This window comes from Pan paniscus, chromosome 19 (genome assembly GCF_029289425.2).
Source record: "Pan paniscus chromosome 19, NHGRI_mPanPan1-v2.0_pri, whole genome shotgun sequence".
Classification (NCBI taxonomy): Eukaryota; Metazoa; Chordata; class Mammalia; order Primates; family Hominidae; genus Pan; species Pan paniscus.
Genome location: NC_073268.2, coordinates 54,699,559 through 54,717,862, shown reverse-complemented (window position 1 = coordinate 54,717,862; position 18,304 = coordinate 54,699,559). Strand labels below are relative to the sequence as shown.

General features: G+C 52.3%; 1 protein-coding gene across 2 annotated transcripts in view; it reads left to right on the top strand.

Moving 5' to 3' along the window:
- Positions 1 to 906: 906 nt before the first annotated feature.
- SLC47A2 (solute carrier family 47 member 2) overlaps positions 907 to 18,304 on the top strand; it is a 48,022-nt gene continuing 30,624 nt past the window's right edge. The window contains exons 1-6 of one of the 2 annotated variants that reach the window (XM_003807279.5): positions 907 to 3,277; positions 8,143 to 10,847; positions 12,060 to 12,161; positions 12,491 to 12,559; positions 13,307 to 13,455; positions 14,534 to 14,576. In XM_003807279.5, the coding sequence (XP_003807327.3) occupies positions 10,725 to 10,847; positions 12,060 to 12,161; positions 12,491 to 12,559; positions 13,307 to 13,455; positions 14,534 to 14,576 (486 nt within the window). In that variant the 5' untranslated portion in view covers positions 907 to 3,277; positions 8,143 to 10,724. Of the gene's footprint in view, positions 3,278 to 7,150; positions 10,848 to 12,059; positions 12,162 to 12,490; positions 12,560 to 13,306; positions 13,456 to 14,533; positions 14,577 to 18,304 lie in introns of those variants that run through there. The other variant, XM_063599227.1, reaches the window with a different exon arrangement.

Below are 18,304 nucleotides of genomic sequence, written 5' to 3'. Positions count from 1 at the left end.
TTTCTTTCTAGTTCTGCTCCTAAACCTGTGCTCACTATGATGTAAGTTGGAGAGGTTTTTCCATAAGCACACATACTGTTACTCCTCTATCCAGTGTCCATGGCAGACATTACAAGTTGATCACCGCACTCTTGTTTGCTTTGCTGAATCCGCTGACGTTCACAATATAGCAATGCAGTACAACAGAGTAGAACTGGCAGGCTGGAGAAAAGCTATCTGTCATCCCAGATGAAGTAGAAAGGATGTGCACTTGGATAGGAGACAGACCCAGCCTCATATTCTGAGTCTGCCACTTTCTAGCAGTGTGACCTTGGGCAAGTACTTTCTTTCTCTGAGCTTCAATCCTGTCATTTGTAAAATGGGAATAAGTATATCTGCCTGAAAAGGTTGGCATTAAATGAGATTAAATGAGATGTGTCTCGTGCTGCACAATTAGCACATAATGGAGGCTCCGATTCCTACATATATCATTACATCATCACATACACTCCTACACACCATTCAGATGTATTCTGTGGGGAATTTGCAGAAATGAAAATGCTAAACGCCAAGCCAAAGTTTTCTTTCCAAGCCAAAGGAGTCATCTTCTCCTTCTCCCCCCTCCTCCTCCTCGTTCTCCTCCTCTTACTCCTTCTTCAAAAAGATTTGTTATGTAACAAAATGTGTTATGCAGATTATTTAACCTACTTAAGAAAAGAAACCTGAGAACTTTTACAGTGTTCATTGATATATAAGTAATGTCTGGGCTACTTACAAATGAGTTTCATCTAGTCTATGTCTTTAAAACATCAGGAGCCAAGGACCCAGAATTTTAGCATGAAAGAAAAAAGGACCATAACATTGGATAAATGTCTACTAGGTTCCAGACACTTACATCTGTGTTAGCCTGTCTCCTTCTTGTACCAATACTGTATGTCAGGTTTGTTTTTATTTTTATTTTAATCATGATAAAATACACACAACATAAAATTTACCATCTTGGCTGGGTGAGGTAGCTCACACCTATTATCCCAGCACTTTGGGAGGCCCGGGGCGGGTGGATGGATCATTTGAGGTCAGGAGTTCGAGACCAGCCTGGCCAACATGGTGAAACCCTGTCTCTATTAAAAATACCAAAATTAGCTGGATGTGGTGGTGCACGCCTGTAATCCCAGCTACCTGGGAGGCTGAGGCAGGAGGATCGATTGAACCCAGGAGGCGGAGGTTGTAGTGAGCGGAGATCACGCCATTGCACTCCAGCCTGGGCGACAGAGACAGACTCCATCTCAAAAAAAAAAAAAAATTACCATCTTACCCGATTTAAGTGTACAGTTCAATAGTTAAATACCTTCACATTGCTGTGCAAGCAGTCTACAGAACTCTTTTCATCTTGCAAAACTGAAACAATTTACACTTTAAACAACTCCCACCTTCCCTCCAGCCCCTGACAACCACCATTCTACTTTCTGTCTCTTGGAATTTGACGACTCTAAGTCCCTCAGGTAAGTGGAATCACACAGTGTTTGTCCCTTTGTGTCTGGCTTATTTCATTCAGCAAAATGTCCTCAAAGTTCATCCATGTTATATGTGGCATCTGTCAGAATTTTCTTCCTTTTTATGGTTGAGTAGTATTCCATCATATGCATGTATCACATTTTGGTGACTCACGCATCTGCTGATGGACACTAGGGCTGTTTCCACCACTGGCTGTAGCGAATAATGCTGCTGTGAACATGGGTGCACAAATACCTTTTTGAGTCCCTGCTTTCAGTTCTTTTGGGTATTTATGGAAATGGAGTTGCTGGATCATATGTAATCTTATTACAAGGAAGGAACAAACTAAAGAGAGTAAATGACTCGCCCAAGGTCAACACAACGAAAAAGTGGCAGAATCAGAATGTAATCCAAGTCTATCTGAAGTGAGCTTAAATTATGTATTTCCTTTCTCTCATTCCAGTTGGGTTAAACAAACAACCTCACGAAGGGCGTGCAGGTATGAGGAGCAGGTGGGGATGTCCTCTTTCCCCGCAGGCTGACATAGGTCTGATGGGTCAAGAAATGGCCTGCTGGGTGGTCTGGAAGCTCCCCTGGCCCTCAGGCTAGGGGTCTGCCTCCTAGCAAGGCCCATGAGGAAGGACGGTAAAGCCAGGCTTTGTTCAGTGGGGTCAGTATGAAGACACTGAGGTTGTGGATGGGGAGATAGCTGAAGTGGAGACCTCCCGACAGGCCTCACACAGTCAGTCAGGGGTCACGGGTTAGGAGGAACAGATGCCATTCAAACCGTCTCAACTTGAAAAAAAAAAAAAAGATTGGTCCATCCTGGGAGAGGTGTCCAACCCCCTGCGGCCCGCGCAGAGGCTGTCACGTGGCACACAGGACCACGCCTTCCAGGCCGTGGGCAGGGCCTGTCCGGGGGTCCAGTGTGGGGGCCACGCGTCCTGGGAAGACCTGTGCAGCCCCCGAGGGCAGGGTCCACGGGGAGCGGGTGGGCGCGCTCGCCGCCCCTGAGGGGCTGGCTGACCGGGCGGGGCGTTCCAGGCGGCGGATGTCCCCCGCAGGCCTCGGTATCCGGGCCACCCGCGCCGGAGGCTGCTCTGAGTTAGGGCCTGCGGTTAGAGAGAGGCCAGTTGAGTGCTGCGGTGCCAACGCCTGCAGCCCGGGCTCGGGCTTCCTGTTTGCGCGCCCTGGCGGTGTCACGTGCGTGGGCGAAGCCTCGCTTTGACCTCAAAAAGCCCGGTGTTTCATGCCAGCCAGTCTCCGCCCGATGAGGACAGTGGAGTTAAGAGGGATCCCTGCGGCTGGGCACCCAAGTCCCCAGCGCCTGCTCCCTGGACCGCACCTGGGCTGGCTTCACAGACCCCGAATCCTCCCCTTGGCGGGGGCTGACCAAGTTGGGAGGGGATGGCGGGGATAAGCAGTATCAAGTCACTGAGACCTGACAGCCCTGCCAGTGCCTGGAAGGGTAACCTCAGGGACAAATAGGTGTAGAGCCAACAGTAGCCAGGCTCAGTAGCCCACCCATATCAGGCAGTCCTAGGAGAGTCAGGACATGCACCTTTGAATTTGAGAAGTAACCATTGAGCACAATGGCACTGCACCTCTCCATCTTTGCCAAGGACACTAATTGGGATCAAATCTGGCAGCAACATGCTGAGAAGCTGGGCCCTGCCCTAGCCCCAGGGTGAATGTGTCCAGACCTGTGGCTCTCGGCGCCAGCTGCACATCAGAGAGGGAGGTTTAGAAGAATGCCTGGCAAATGATTCTCTGGTGCCCAAAGTCAAAGCAGTGGCTACCCTTGGTAAGGGACAGTGACTGGAAGGGGAAACCAGGGGGCTTGGAAGCCACCAAAGTTCTGTTTCTTGATCTGTCTGCTGGTTACTCAAGTGCATTTATTTTATGAAAATCCAAGGAGCTGTACACGTACACAGTTTTCTGTATAAATGATATACTTCAATAAGAAGTTAAAGAAATCAGGCAAAAAAAAACCCCAGCTGTCTGGGCCAATTTCCGATCAGAATGTCTGGGGTGGGCCCTGGATAGCGGTTTTTTCTTTTTTCTTTCTTTTTTTTTTTTTTTTTGAGGAGGGGCGAAAGCTTCCTAAGTATTAGATGATAAAGTGCAGCTGGTTTAAACCCAAATTTGCCACCCAGGGTTGCTGCCAAAGCTCTCAGGCCCTCATTTGGATGAGGCAATGGAGTTTCTTTCAGCGCAATGTTCAGGCTCTGGGACTCCTGCTGGAAATTTGCCAGGGCCCAGGGCTTGGGGTGGCAGCTCCCCACAAATATGACAAGGCTGAACGGACAACCTCTCTTGCCACTATCCTGGCCGCCTTGCAGGTGAGCCTCCAGCCTCTTTTATACATTTTCCCAAAATGTAAAAATCTATCTTTGCACATGCAATTCTTCACCGTCCCAACATATATATAACCTTGGTGTGTAAAGAGCTTACAGCATCCCTCCCCCCACACCTATAAATAGCTTCATTCAGATAAAAGTCACATGCCATATGCACCTTTTTTTTTTTTTTGAGACAGAGTCTCACTCTGTCGCCCAGGCTGGAGTGCAGTAGCACGATCTCGGCTCACTGCAAGCTCTCTGCCTCCCAGGTTCATGCCATTCTCCTGCCTCAGCCTCCTGAGTAGCTGGGACTACAGGCGCCCACCACCACACCCGGCTAATTTTTTTTTTTTTTTTTTTTTTGGTATTTTTAGTAGAGACGGGGTTTCACGGTGTTAGCCAGGATGGTCTGGATCTCCTGACCTCATGATCCGCCCGCCTCGGCCTCCCAAAATGCTGGGATTACAGGTGTGAGCCACTGTGCCCGGCCGCCATATGCACTTTTTAAAGTATACAATTCAATGGCTTTTAGTAGATTCACAGAGATGTGCAACCAGCATCACAATCAATTTTAGAACATTTTCATGACCCCCCAGAGAAACCCCATATCCGCTTAGCTGTCACCCTATGTGCCCCGCACCCCCCGCTGCCCACTCCCTGCCAGCCTCTGGAAATCACTCGTCTACTCTCTGTCTCTATGGATTTGCCTATTCTGGACATTTCATAGAAATGGAATCACACACTTTCTGACCTTTTGTGATTGGCTGCTTTCACATAGCATCATGTTTTCAAAGTTCATCCATGTTTTTAGTGGATCAATACTGCATTTCTTTTTATGGCTGAATAACATTCCATTATTGGATATTCCACATCTTGCGATTCCTTTCATCAGTGCATGGACATTTGAGCTTGCCACAGTTTTTGGCAACCGTGAAAAGTGCTGCTGCTGCATTCTGGATCCAACATGAAATGCATGGGCAAGAGGGGGACATGTTCCCTAGAGATCTCAAGAAATGCCCCGTTGTTATTATTTTGTGTACCATTTTAAAAAATAGACTTTCTGTTTTAGAGCAGGTTTACATTTACAGAATCGCACAGAAAGAACAGAGTTTGCAGTGACCTCGCGACCTCCACCCCCACCTCCCCACCAGTTTCCCCATTGACATCTTGCATGAGGATAGTACATTTGTTACCACTGATTAACAAGTATTGACACACTATTATGAACTAAAGTCCATAATTTACATTAGAGTTCACTAGTGGTGTTGTACATCCTATGGGTTTGCAGAAATAATGCGAGGTATCCACCATTACAGGATCCTACAGAATAGTGTCTCTGCCCTAAAACTCCTCTGTGCTCCACCTGTTCATCCCGAACCCCCACAGCAACCACTGATCTTACTGTTTCTATAGTTTTGCCTTTTGCAGAATATCATAGAGTTGGAATTGTACAGTATGCAGCCTTTTCAGACTGGCTTCTTCCAATTAGATTAGCAATATGCATTTGAGGTTGCTCCATGTCTTTTTGTGGCTTGATAGCTCATTTCTTTTTATTGATGAGTAATATTTATTTTTATTTATCGTAGCTTTTCTCCAGATGGAAAGGCCCACCATCTTCCAGCACTTGGCAGTGTCTTCTGGGGGTCTTGCTGCCACTTGCTGAGGGCTTTGCCAGCTGGCTCTGTCTCTCCCCTGGCCTGCAGGATTGGGAGGGGTGACGTCAGCTCAGGGACTGAGCCCTGGTCATTTCTAGGGGTGCAGCACCTGGGCCTGGAAGGTGCCCAGGGAGACCTTGCGGGAGGAGGGAGAGAAGAAGATAGGAAGGGGTGAGGGATGGAGGGAGAGGGTACTAGGTGGAGGCAGAGAGAGAGAGGCAGCTGCCAAAATCTATGAGACAGTTGAGGAGGAGTGGAGGAGGGGCGCCTCAGGGATTTAGCAGTTGTTGGTCACTGTCTGGTGGGAGACCTGGGGGACGAGGCAGGGGGCGGACAGCTCAATCCTCCCCAACTGTCCTTTGCCCTGAATGTGGGGCTGTGCCATCAGCCAGAGTCCCCACCCTCCCAAGGGAGAAATGGGTGTTTTGCAGTCAGGAGGCAGCGGAGAGGGGTTAGAGGAAAGGACATTGGTCCACAGCCCTTGTGGTGCATGTCTCTGGGAGTCAAAGGGCAAATGCAACACCTTTGGGCCCAGTGAGGTGTAACCAAGTGAGAAAAGGTTAACAGAGGCCCTGGACCCAGACTGTACTTGGCAGGACTCCAGGAAATTAGTCACGTGAAGGCAGGGCCCAAGGACCTGGCCCTTGCCCCCAGCAGGCTCCGAGCCTGCAGGAGCTGAGCCCTCAAGTGAGGGGGACTTCCTGGCATGCCCACATGCCTCTTGGCTCTGCCTCAGCGAGGCTGCTGGGGCTGGGGGAGCAGCTCCCCCTGGGTCAAGCTTCCTCTTGCTGGCTGGGAGCCTCCCTAATCCCAGGGTGTGTGCTGGGGGCTTGCCAGGACTCTCCACTCCCTTGCCTCTCCCCGTGCCTCCTGCCATTCCTAGGATTTTGTAGCTTTGGGTCCTCCTTCCCCAAAGAGGTCCTCGATATGCGTGAGTCCTCTCATCACTGACCTCAGGGGTCTTTATCTGCTTGCCCTTGCTCGGGGCCAAGTGTGGACAGCGGGTGGCACAAGAGAGAGCAGAAGAGAGAATGGAGAGGGAGGAATAGAAAGGAGGAAGAGGAGAGTGCTGGTTAAAGGCATGGCCTCTAGGCCACTCCCACCTAGAAGTGGAGGCTGTTCCCTCTCCTGTGAAATTTGGGCGAGTCCATGATTAGCTGTGGTCAACAGGTTGAGGCAGAGGGGCATGGGGACCTCCCAGGCTGGCTCTTGACCTGTATGCAGCTTCCACTTGCACCATCGAATGTGCTGTCTTCTGTTCCAGCTCCATGCTGAGATGCCCGTGGTGCATGGGGAGGTCGCTCCATGCTGAGATGCCCGTGGTGCGTGGGGAGGTCACTCTATGCTGAGATGCCCGTGGTGTGTGGGGAGGTCGCTCCATGCTGAGATGCCCGTGGTGCGTGGGGAGGTCACTCTATGCTGAGATGCCCGTGGTGCGTGGGGAGGTCACTCTATGCTGAGATGCCCGTGGTGCGCGGGGAGGTCACTCTATGCTGAGATGCCCGTGGTGCGCGGGGAGGTCGCTCCATGCTGAGATGCCCGTGGTGCGCGGGGAGGTCGCTCCATGCTGAGATGCCCGTGGTGCGCGGGGAGGTCGCTCCATGCTGAGATGCCCGTGGTGCGCGGGGAGGTCGCTCCATGCTGAGATGCCCGTGGTGCGCGGGGAGGTCGCTCCATGCTGAGATGCCCGTGGTGCGTGGGGAGGTCGCTCCATGCTGAGATGCCCGTGGTGCGTGGGGAGGTCGCTCCATGCTGAGATGCCCGTGGTGCGTGGGGAGGTCGCTCTATGCTGAGATGCCCGTGGTGCGTGAGGAGGTCGCTCCATGCTGAGATGCCCATGGTGCGTGGGGAGGTCACTGTATGCTGAGATGCCCGTGGTGCATGAGGAGGTCCTATGAGGGGAGGTGGAGATGCTCTGACTGACAGTCTCAGCTGATAGCAGACACCCACCGCGGCCTGGACATGAGCCTGGAAGACTGGCCAGCCCGGGCCAGTCCCCGGTGACTGCAGACACAGCTAGACTAGGGGAGGCAGAAGGACCACCCAACTCGCCCCACAGACTCATGACACAGATGATAATGGTTTTAAGACACCAATTTTGGGGGGCCTGGTAATAGATAAATGAGGCAGGGTGTGTAGCCATGTTTTCACTTTCATAGCATCCCATCCTCTAGGGGGCCCCCTGCCCCACTTCAGGTAGCTCACAGCTTCCCTCCTTCCCACCCTTTCCACCTCCATTCTTGTTCAGGTTGGCTCTTGCCCCAGTCTTCCAGGAATTTGTCTCTGGGACTGAAGGTGTTTGGGCTGAGTCACCTTTCCCTGAATCACCCCGAGAGTCCAGGGCTGCATGATTCTCCCTTCTCAAGGCTGGCGGCTCAGCCCTCTTCTGTATCACCTGGCAATAATGATCTCCTCTCCCCCTTCCTCCCTTCTTCCATCTGCTGACATGATCCCAGTTCGTTTCTACTGTTTCCGTCAGAGAACGTGGCTGACACGGCAACTGGCATCGGGAGAATGTCATAGGCCATGTGCCCCAGGAAATAAGGGCCTTGGAAACAAGTGATCAGCTGAGAAGGGAAAGGGTCCAGCATCGCCCGGACTTGCTTGTATATTCTAGGGGATTGGCAGCCCTGTTCCCGAGAGTGAGCTGCTGATCCGTCTGTTGTGTGCAGGATCTGAGACCACAGAAGATGCAGGACTGAAGGGTGGCGTGTTGCTCCTGACAGCATTGGAAGCTCTGGAGAGAGGGCAGAGGCTGAAGTCTCGGAGGCTCCCCCCGCCCCAGCCACAGGATGGCGCACAGGGGCCATGTGCAGCTCCGCTCAAAGTATCTCAGGTTCCGGGGCAGAATCCTGGAAAACCCAACTCGGAGCTGAGTCTGCAGGTGGCTGCAGGGCGGTGCTGCTGAGTCTGCAGTTACCACCACAAAAGGAGGGCCTGAAGGCATTGCCGGGAGACTATGGAGGACTCACGGAGCTCTGACACCCCTCACCTGGAGGAGGTGGCTTCCCCCCACCCCCCACTCTGCCTGCACCACCTTTGCCTGGGGCGGCCAATGCATGGCAGTGGAGTCAGTAATCGCCCTTGCTCCTCCCCAGGGTCAAACCCACTGGGGTCTGGGGATTGAAATTCTGAGAGGAGTGTAGGAGGAGAGTGTCTCCCCGAAGAAAATGCAGGAATGCATTGGCTTCTATCACAAAAATCCTGGGAATGTTCCTGAGAAGGGATTTTGGAGATGCTCGGCCTAGGACTGGCCCTCGGGAAGATGACCCGACCTTTGTCCTGTGCAGCTGAGTGCTGAACACTGGTCAGCTCTGGATAAAGCCTGATGTCACCGAGCTGATGGCGGGGCGTCTGCACTGAACACCTTCCAGCTTGGTGGGGGCACGGGAACCAGCTGTCCTCATTAAAAGTGACCTGGAGTGAGATGGATTCTTCTGCCTATACCTCCACGCGTGGGCTCCCTGAACACCCCCATCGCCATGGGCTCCCAAGAAGTATTGCTGCTGGCTGCAGGGCTCACTGCAATGCTGTGACAGGAGGTGACAGGCCAAGGCCAGCAGGTGACTGCTCTCCCCAGAGGCCCTGTCAGCTGGAAGCAGCTGGTTTCACATAACAGAGACCCCAGGCCCAGGTCCCCTGGATGCAGGAGGATTTGCGGCTGCCCTTTTGGAAGAGGTAGGCTGACCATGAGAACTGGCCAAAGGTGAGAAAGACGTGGAGAAGGTGTTGGAGGAGGGAAGTCAGACATACTAGCAGTAGCCTGGCCTGCAGGGCTGTAGCTTTCACCTGTACTTCCTCCTGTTTGGTGTCATCATCACAATCACGATGGTGATAAAATGTCTTCTTTCCTCTAGGCAGGTGGTAAAGGTACTATTTGGTGCACAGGTTGGAGAGTGCTGTGATAAGAACCATCAGAACAAGGGCAGGAATGTGACCTCCCAGGTGATCCTGGGAGGATCCAGTGGAGCGTTTCAGAATTCTGTGTCAAAAAAGAAGGCTGCGTGTTGACTGGGGTGGGGCTGTGCCTGTGTTTGGGGCCGCCCATGGGTGTAGCAAACCCGTTTTTTTTTTTTTTTTTTTTGTATTTGTCCTGCCTCCTCTCCTTCAGGGTCTGCTCCTTCCTCCTCGCAGCTCTGGGGACTGCGTCTCGGAATCCTGCCGGCCACTCCTCCGCTGCAGGGGTGGACACGGGAACCAAGTGGGGCCTTTGGGATGTCTTCAGCCCTCCCACAGCCACTGGCCAGCCTACCTGCTGTCTTCCTGCCCCCCTCACTCACTCCTCCCTCTCCTGGGCTGAACCCACACCCGAAAGCCTGATCCAGGACTGGGCTAGGTGACCGGTGCAATCCTTAGATGCCTCTCTTGGTTCCCACTGCCCTGCTGGTCTTGAGGCAGGTTAAGGGGGGAGTCACAGGCCATCCCTGCAAGGAAAAGCAGAGAGGGCAATTTGGGAAGGTGACAGAGGACCCTGTGGGATGTCGAGTCACAGCCTTGCTGGGCACAATGACTGGCGTGCATAGTGAGCTGCTTTCCCAAGCACTGCCACCCCTGGCTCTCAGATATGCTGCTGAAAGGGGTGACGGGCAGTGGGGGGCTTGGGACTCCGCCGAGGTGTCCTAGCTCCCATCCCCATCCCCAGGCCCAGGCCCAGGCCCCTCCAGCATGAAAGGCTAGGGAACGCACTGCCATGGGGTTTGCCAGGCCCTTGTCTCTTGGGAAGCCACCCCTCCCAGGGAAAAGCAGGGCTGAGGGCTGTTCAGGCTCTGCCACCACCTGCTCTGTGACTTCGGGCAGGCCACCAATTCCTCTGAAAAAACGGGAGTCACTGTGGGCACCATCACGCCCGGGTACAGGACGCCCAGTGGCTCAGCTGCCCCAGCCAGGCTGCCCTGTCCTGGCCTCAGCACACCTCCCACAGCCACTGCAGGCAGCCCTGGACCTTCTCCTGCTGAGGCCTTACTGCCAATCCCTCTGGGAGACCAGACACAACAGGCAGCGGTCTGGGTGACTCCCAGGAGCCCAGGCCTCTATCCTGTCCTCCCTAGTGGCTGAGGCAGTAGGCTTGGCAGCAGGGACTCAGTGCCCTGGGAGGCAGGGCTCATCCCACAAGTTGCCATGGTAGCCCCTCCTCCTGCCCCTTACTCATTAGCCAGGCTGTACTGACGGGCTGCCCAGGCAGGGGGTGGCTCGCTGGACAAAGCTGGCCGTGCAGGCGCTCAGGCGTGCAGGGTAGCCAGCGCCCCGGCCAGGAATGGACAGCCTCCAGGACACAGTGGCCCTGGACCATGGGGGCTGCTGCCCTGCCCTCAGCAGGCTGGTTCCCAGAGGCTTTGGGACTGAGATGTGGACTCTCTTTGCCCTTTCTGGACCCCTGGTAAGGAGGAGGAGCTGGGGGGCAGGTAGGGAGTGGAGGAAGCTGAGAGGCTGAGGGTGTCTGCCTTGCAGGCAGGATCCAGAAATGTGCTCACATTTTCCCCAGAAACTGCCCATGTTGACTGCCAGGTCCAGAGTCTGGGGACAGCAGGATGGCTCCTGAAAGCTGTCTCTGGACAATCCCCAGTGGCAGTGGGGCCTGACTTTGCTCAGCAGCAGGCAGCCCCCACACAGAAGGGGTGGGTGTGCCTCAGCTGGAAACCCACAAAAGCCTGAGTTGGAAGATGGCTCCAGGACAGATGGGACCCAGAGATGCATGAAGCCTGCAGCACCTTCGCAGGGGGAAGAAGGGGCCGGCTACCCATTTCATTTCCAAAGGGGAAATTGTTTTAAATACATTTATTTTTTCTGATCATGAAGAGGAATAGGCTGGGCGTGGTGCCTCACGCCTGTTATCTCAGCACTTTGGGAGGCCGAACAGGGAGGATCACCTGAGGTCAGGAGTTGGAGACCAGCCCGGCCAACATGGAGAACCCCCCGACTCTACTAAAAATACAAAAATTAACCAGGCATGGTGGCGGGCGCCTGTAATTCCAGCTACTTGGGAGAGAGAGGCAGAGAATCGCTTGAACCCGGGACGGGTAGGTTGCAGTGAGCCGAGATCGCGCCACTGCACTCCAGCCTGGGCAACAAGGGCGAAACTCCGTCTCAAAATAAACAAAACAAAACAAAACAAAACCAAAAAGGAGTAATGGAATTGCACTTCCTGTAAAACTTTTAGAAAAAAATGAAAGTTATAAAGAAGAAAGAAATTTAACTCAAATCCTAGTACTTGGAAATAGCCATTACTAAGATTTTGGTGTATTTAATTCCCCTCCTTTTTTGGGGGTGTGCGGCCTGACCAAATTATTGTTATAATAGGAACTGCAATAGCAGTATCAGACACTTGGGTCAAGCTCAGGGCGCCAGGCACTGCGCTGCGCCAGGCACTGACCCTTCTGGGTAGGGACGTGGAGGCCAGGCGTGACTGCAGCTGCAGAACGCAGAACGGGAGCTGGGCTAGGTCATCCGACCTCCAGCCCTGGCTTCCCCAGGCGTAGGTGACCTCTCGGGGCACTGGTGCAGGGCCCTCAAAGCTGGAGAGGCCTGTCTTGCAGGGCTCGGCTGTGTGGGCACCTGTGGCCCCGAGTCTGACCTGGCCGCTGTCCTCCAGTTCCTGTTCCAGGTGCTGACTTTTATGATCTACATTGTGAGCACTGTGTTCTGCGGGCACCTGGGCAAGGTGGAGCTGGCATCGGTGACCCTCGCGGTGGCCGTGAGTACCCAGCTTGGCCCAGAGCAGGGACGTTCTCTCCCCAGGCTTCTCCACCGGGTTCCCGGGTGGGCCCGTCTTGGGTGGCTGGTCAGGGATGGGAAGACACAGCCCACGTGGCTGGACGGCTGCCTTCACAGGTGGAACCTGAGGGCCGGAGATGGAGGTGGTCTGGCCCTGGGGCACACAGCACATGAGGCTGCTGAGCAGAGCCACCTCTGCCACCGCTGCCTGCTGGGCAGCATTTCCTGACCCTGGCTCAGCCCAGATGCAGGGGCCTCTCTTCAGGCCTCACCTGACAAGCTCTTGTTTCCTCCTGTGTGTGGCGCCAGTTTGTCAATGTCTGCGGAGTTTCTGTAGGAGTTGGTTTGTCTTCGGCATGTGACACCTTGATGTCTCAGGTGGGTGGCCTCCTGGAGCTGGGCAGGAAGCCAGGCAAGGGCAGAGCCAATTTCACAGGTGCCATGGAGATGGCAGGTGGGAGGGGCGCAGCCAGGTGATCTGGGAGCAATGGGCCCTGGGGTCAGCTGCCCCTGCCCTACCTCCAAGGACCACAGGCTGTCAGGGAAACAGACCCTCCCCTTTGAAAGAGTCTGGGCCAGGAGAAAGGGGTGGAGATGGTGGAGACAGTTCTCTGAGCTCTTGCCCCCAGAGGAGGTCACCAAGTAGAGAAAGACAACCGGTTCCCCAGCCTCAATCCTAAGTTCGGCTGCCTACATGCAGGCATGTGTCGAAGGCCAAGGGGACACAGAAGGAACCTCCCTGCTTGCAGGGGCCTGCAGTCCAGCAGGGGCTGCCCAGGTGGCCATGGGGTCACAAAGCGGCAAGGCCTCACCTCTCCCTGGGGGTTTTAGCTTCACGGTGGACCTGGGCTTTGTCCTGGCTCCACTTAACCTGCCGCTGACATGTGATGAAGCCCCATGTGCCTTCGTCCTCCTTGGAGCTTTGGAAGAACAGTGGAGACAGTGGTAGGCCCAGGCTCAGGAAGGCCGCTGTGCCATTACAGGCTGCGGGCGCCAGGCTGTGGTCACCAGAGGCCGCAGGGTCCGCCACACACCGCTGGCGCCGCTGACAGCCCGCTCCCCGCGCGGGATTTAGGAATGTCCCGGCCAGTGGAAACGGCTGACGCGGGGCGGGCTGTTTTGCAGAGCTTCGGCAGCCCCAACAAGAAGCACGTGGGCGTGATCCTGCAGCGCGGCGCGCTGGTCCTGCTCCTCTGCTGCCTCCCTTGCTGGGCGCTCTTCCTCAACACCCAGCACATCCTGCTGCTCTTCCGGCAGGACCCGGACGTGTCCAGGTGCGCTGGGCTCCGGCTGGGGAGGTGGGGCTTGCTAGAGACCCAGAGGCTCCTGGGAAACCCGGGCCGCCGAGGGAAACCCTGAAGATGCCCAGCCCTCACACCCCATGCTTCTCTAGGCCACGAGTGCTCACAGTGCACGGTGCCTGTGGGTACCTTCCAGGCTTTGGTTTGGGGATTCTCCCCATGGCTGCGGCTCCAGCAGTGACCAGCAGGGACAGAGGCGGACAAACGCCCAGTTTTAATTTAGAAGGCAAGGCAAGAAACAATTTTGGATTTGCATTTTATTTGCATTTGTGTGCCCGGACACAGTTGGAGCTTTACAGATGCTTTCGAAGAAATGAAGTGTGTGCATTTTCCCATATTCTGAAAAGGAGAAAGATGACAACCACTTTTTGATGAATTATAGATTATTATGATTATTATTATTATTACTTGAGACAGAGCCTCGCTCTGTCGCCCAGGCTGGAGTGCAGTGGTGCAATCTTGGCTCACTGCAACCTCTGCCTCCCAGGTTCAAGTGATTCTCCTGCTTCAGCCTCCTGAGTAGCTGGGACTACAGGCACGTGCCACCACACCAGGCTAATTTTTGTATTTTTAGTAGAAACGGGGTTTCACCATGTTAGCCAGGATGGTCTTGATCTCCTGACCTCGTGATCCACCCGCCTCAGCCTCCCAAAGTGCTGGGATTACAGGCATGAGCCACCGCACCCGGCCTATAGTTTATTATTAAATTTATTTTATAATAAATCCCTCTCATAGGGATGCCTTGTTCATTTATATTATGTACATTTCATTTGGTTATTCCTTTTTAAGATATAACCTTTTTTTCTTACGAACCACGTTACTCTGAATTTAAGTTCCCTCGTCCTGTGGCCTGGGTGTTTGGGTGCTTCGGCTGCCCCTCCTGGCACCTGCTTACCATCTGGAAGCAGCAGCCCCTGATGCTGAGGTTTCACAGTCCTGGCTGAGACCCTGGGACAGCGGCCGAGACCCAGTCCTGGAGGACACAGGGGAGAGGGCCCTGCCTCCCCGGGCCACAGCCTGGTCAGCTCCGGAGCTTCTCCCTCTCTTGCAGGTTGACCCAGGACTATGTAATGATTTTCATTCCAGGACTTCCGGTAGGTGCCCCTGTTTGCTGAGCGTGGAATCACATTCCCCTAAATTCTGGCTTTTTGCTTTCCCACTCTATCTGCTTCGGAAGATCCCTATCCTGCTGTGACTTCCTGCTGGGCCATGAGGGTGACTGACAAAAGTTCCCGTTGCAGTTGGTGCAAATTGAATTTAAAAAAAATAGTATAACATGTTTTTCTGATTTGAAAATGTTTATTGGAGAAAATACGAAAAGCATGAGGCAGAGAAAATTCAAATCACCTATAATTCTACCACCCAGAGAGAACATATGTTACTATCTCTCTCCAGGATTTGATTTTTTTTGAGATGGAGTCTTGCTCTGTCGCCCAGGCTGGAGTGCAGTGGCACAATCTTGGCTCACTGCAACCTCCGCCTCCTGGGTTCAAGCCATTCTCCTGCCTCAGCCTCTGGAGTAGCTGGGATTACAGGCATGCACCACCACGCCTGGCTAATTTTTGTATTTTTTAGTAGAGATGGAGTTTCACCATGTTGGCCAGGCTAGTCTTGAACTCCTGACCTCAAGTGATCTGCCACCTCGGCCTCCCAAAGTGCTGAGATTACAGATGTGAGCCACCGTGCCCGGCCCTCCAGGATTATTTCTATTCACGGGTGTGTGTATTCAAACACACACATAAACACAAATTGGAATGGGATCAGTATGTGTATATTGGGTTATAATACGCTTTTTCCCTTTAAAATATGTCATTAGTCTCTTTATAGGACTAAATAACCTTCCACAATATTAATTCCAAAGGTTATCTGGTACCCATAGTTAGGCCATAACTTATTAACCAATCTCTATTTATAATACGAACTATTATAAATAAGATTTGTGGTAAATATTCTTAAAGAAAAATCTTTGTGAATCATCTTACAGATGGTTTTCAAGGAAACTGTCAATTACAGAAATGCATTACTGGAAGTGGATGGCTCAGTGAATGGCTCTTGAGACATATTGCCAAACTACCAATTTCTACTCCCACCAGCAAAAACTTCCATTAGCACAGACTATTATTATTAAAAGATTTCTTCCAATTAGAAATAGTATTAACATGCATTTCTTTTTTCCTTTCTTTCTTTTTTTTTTTTTTTGAGACGGAGTTTTGCTCTGTCATCCAGGCTGGAGTGCAGTGGTACGATCTCCGCTCACTGCAACCTCTGCCTCCCAGATTCAAGCAATTCTGCCTCAGCCTCCCAAGTAGCTGGGATTACAGGCACCCACCATCATGCCCAGCTAATTTTTGTATTTTTAGTAGAGACAGGGTTTCACCATATTGGTCAGGCTGGTCTCGAACTCCTGACCTCAGGTGATCCACTCGCTTCCACCTCCCAAAGTGCTGGGATTACAGGCATGAGCCACCACGCCTGGCCTGCATTTCTTTTACTGATAATGAAGTTGAACATTTTCTCATGTACTTATTATGTGAATAGCTCTTCGCTTATTTTAGTGGGTTAATCTTTTTCTAAGTATTGTACTTCTTATTAAATAATATCTTAATCCTTTGTCTCAAATATTTTCCAATTTGTCATTTGCCTTTTATTCTGCTTATGTTTCTGACTTAAAGAATTTTGAGCTGGGCGCAGTGGCTCACGCCTGTAATCCCAGCACTTTGGGAGGCTGAGGCGGGCAGATCACCTGAGGTTGGGAGTTTGAGACCAGCCTGACCAACATGGAGAAACCCTTTCTCTACTAAAAATACAAAATTAGCCGGGTGTGGTGGCGCATGCCTGAAATCCCAGTTACTCGGGAGGCTGAGGCAGGAGGATCGCTTGAACCCAGGACGCGGAGGTTGCAGTGAGCTGAGATCCCACCATTGCACTCCAGCCTCACAAGAGCGAAACTCCATCTCAAAAAAAAAAAAAAAAAAAGATTTGTGAATGTGTATGTAAGTCCTATTCCTTATGTCTTTAACGAGCTTAAAAGACTTAACCCAGCCGGGCACGGTGGCTCACACCTGTAATCCTAGCACTTTGGGAGGCTGAGGCGGGCAGATCACCTGAGGTCAGGAGTTCGAGACCAGCCCGGCCAACATGGTGAAACCCTGTCTCTACTAAAAATACAAAAATTAGCTGGGCATGATGGCGGGTGCCTGTAATCTCAGCTACTCGGGAGGCTGAGTCAGGAGAATTGCTTGAACCCGGGAGGCGGAGGTTGCAGTGAGCCGAGATTGTGTCACTGCACGTCAGCCTGGGCAACAAGAGCGAAACTCTGTCTCAAAAAAAAAAAGACTTAACCCACTGCAAGATTATATACACATTTGCTTATACTTTTTTGGACCCTTCCAGGGTTTCTATTTTTACATTTAAGATATTAATCCAACTAAAATTTTTTTGAACACCATTTATTACATATTCTCTCCTTTCTGTATTAATTTGTTAATTAATCAACAGTGCATCTATCTAGGTCAGTGATTGTATGTCCAGTGACCCGGGGATCTGTATGTCTCTTCTGCAGCCCAGTGCTTCACTGTTTGACTTGCAGCTTAGTGATGCCTGTTACGACTGGCAGTTCTGTGTGCTAGACAGCCCTACCAGGCTCAGCTCACTTTCTGACAGTGTAGCCTCCATGGCACCAGGGGGAAAGTTTTGGGCAAGGGAGCTGGGCAGGGAAGAGGTCAGGGTGAAGGTAGGGTGCCCCAACAGCGTGCAGTCCCAGCAGACCCAGCCACACCCACCTCTCTGCCAGGCCAGTGCCATGACCTTTTTGGGGCCTAGCTGGTTACAGATTTTTTTCTGGTTTACGGAAACCCCCTTATAGGGCTGCTCTTCTCCTCTGAGTCTTCCACATAATCCATACTTTGGCTTTTCAGACCGAGGTGATGGCATCTTGTCAACCAGGATTTTTGGGGCTGGGTCGGGGGGAAATGCCCTGTAAAGATGTCACTGTGGTGTCTTCTTTGTCAAGCCAAAGTCCTTCCATAAAATGCAGCTGCAAAAGTTAATTGCCAGTAATAGTGACTAATAACACTAACATAGTTATGTTAGTGGCTAACACTTGGAATGCTTAAATGTCCCATATATCATTTGGTAAGCACTTTGCAATATTAACTTTGCAATATTTATGTATGTAAAATATTAAGTGTATATTAAGTACACACACACACACACACTATTATTATCCCCATTACAGATGAGGAGACAAACTCAGGGAGATTAAGTAACTTGCCCAAGATCACACATCTCAGAAGAGGCAGAGCCAGGAATTAAACCCGGTCTATTCCAGCTCTGTACTCTTAATCAGTACACTATGCTGAAAATAAGTGGAGAGCTACAGGAAGGAATGGGACAAGGGCCCTGGGCTAGGTTTCAGTTGATGCCTATTCTATTCCCCTTAAGAGAGGAGAGAAAGGGTAGGTACAGTGCCCCCCAACACACACACTGCCACGCACACTCCCCTATGGTCCTCCCCAGCCAGAGAAGGGCCTGCCACCCCCGTAGGGTCTTGAACCTGCTTAGCATAGGCTGCCCACGGCCAGCATGTCTCAGTACCTGCCATTCCCTCGTCCGAGGTCACACCTTCAAATCCTGTCTCTAAGGCCAGAACCAAAGTGGGCCCTTCTGTGAACAGGCCCTTGGGTCACTTCTCACCTTCCTAAGCTGATGGAAGCCTGGCTTAGCAGCCAGAAGGCCTACCAGGCACTGTGCACTATGAGCATGTGTGCAAAGAGTACTCTCTCAGAGCCAAAGCATGCCTGCTCATCTCCCCTGTGGCAGA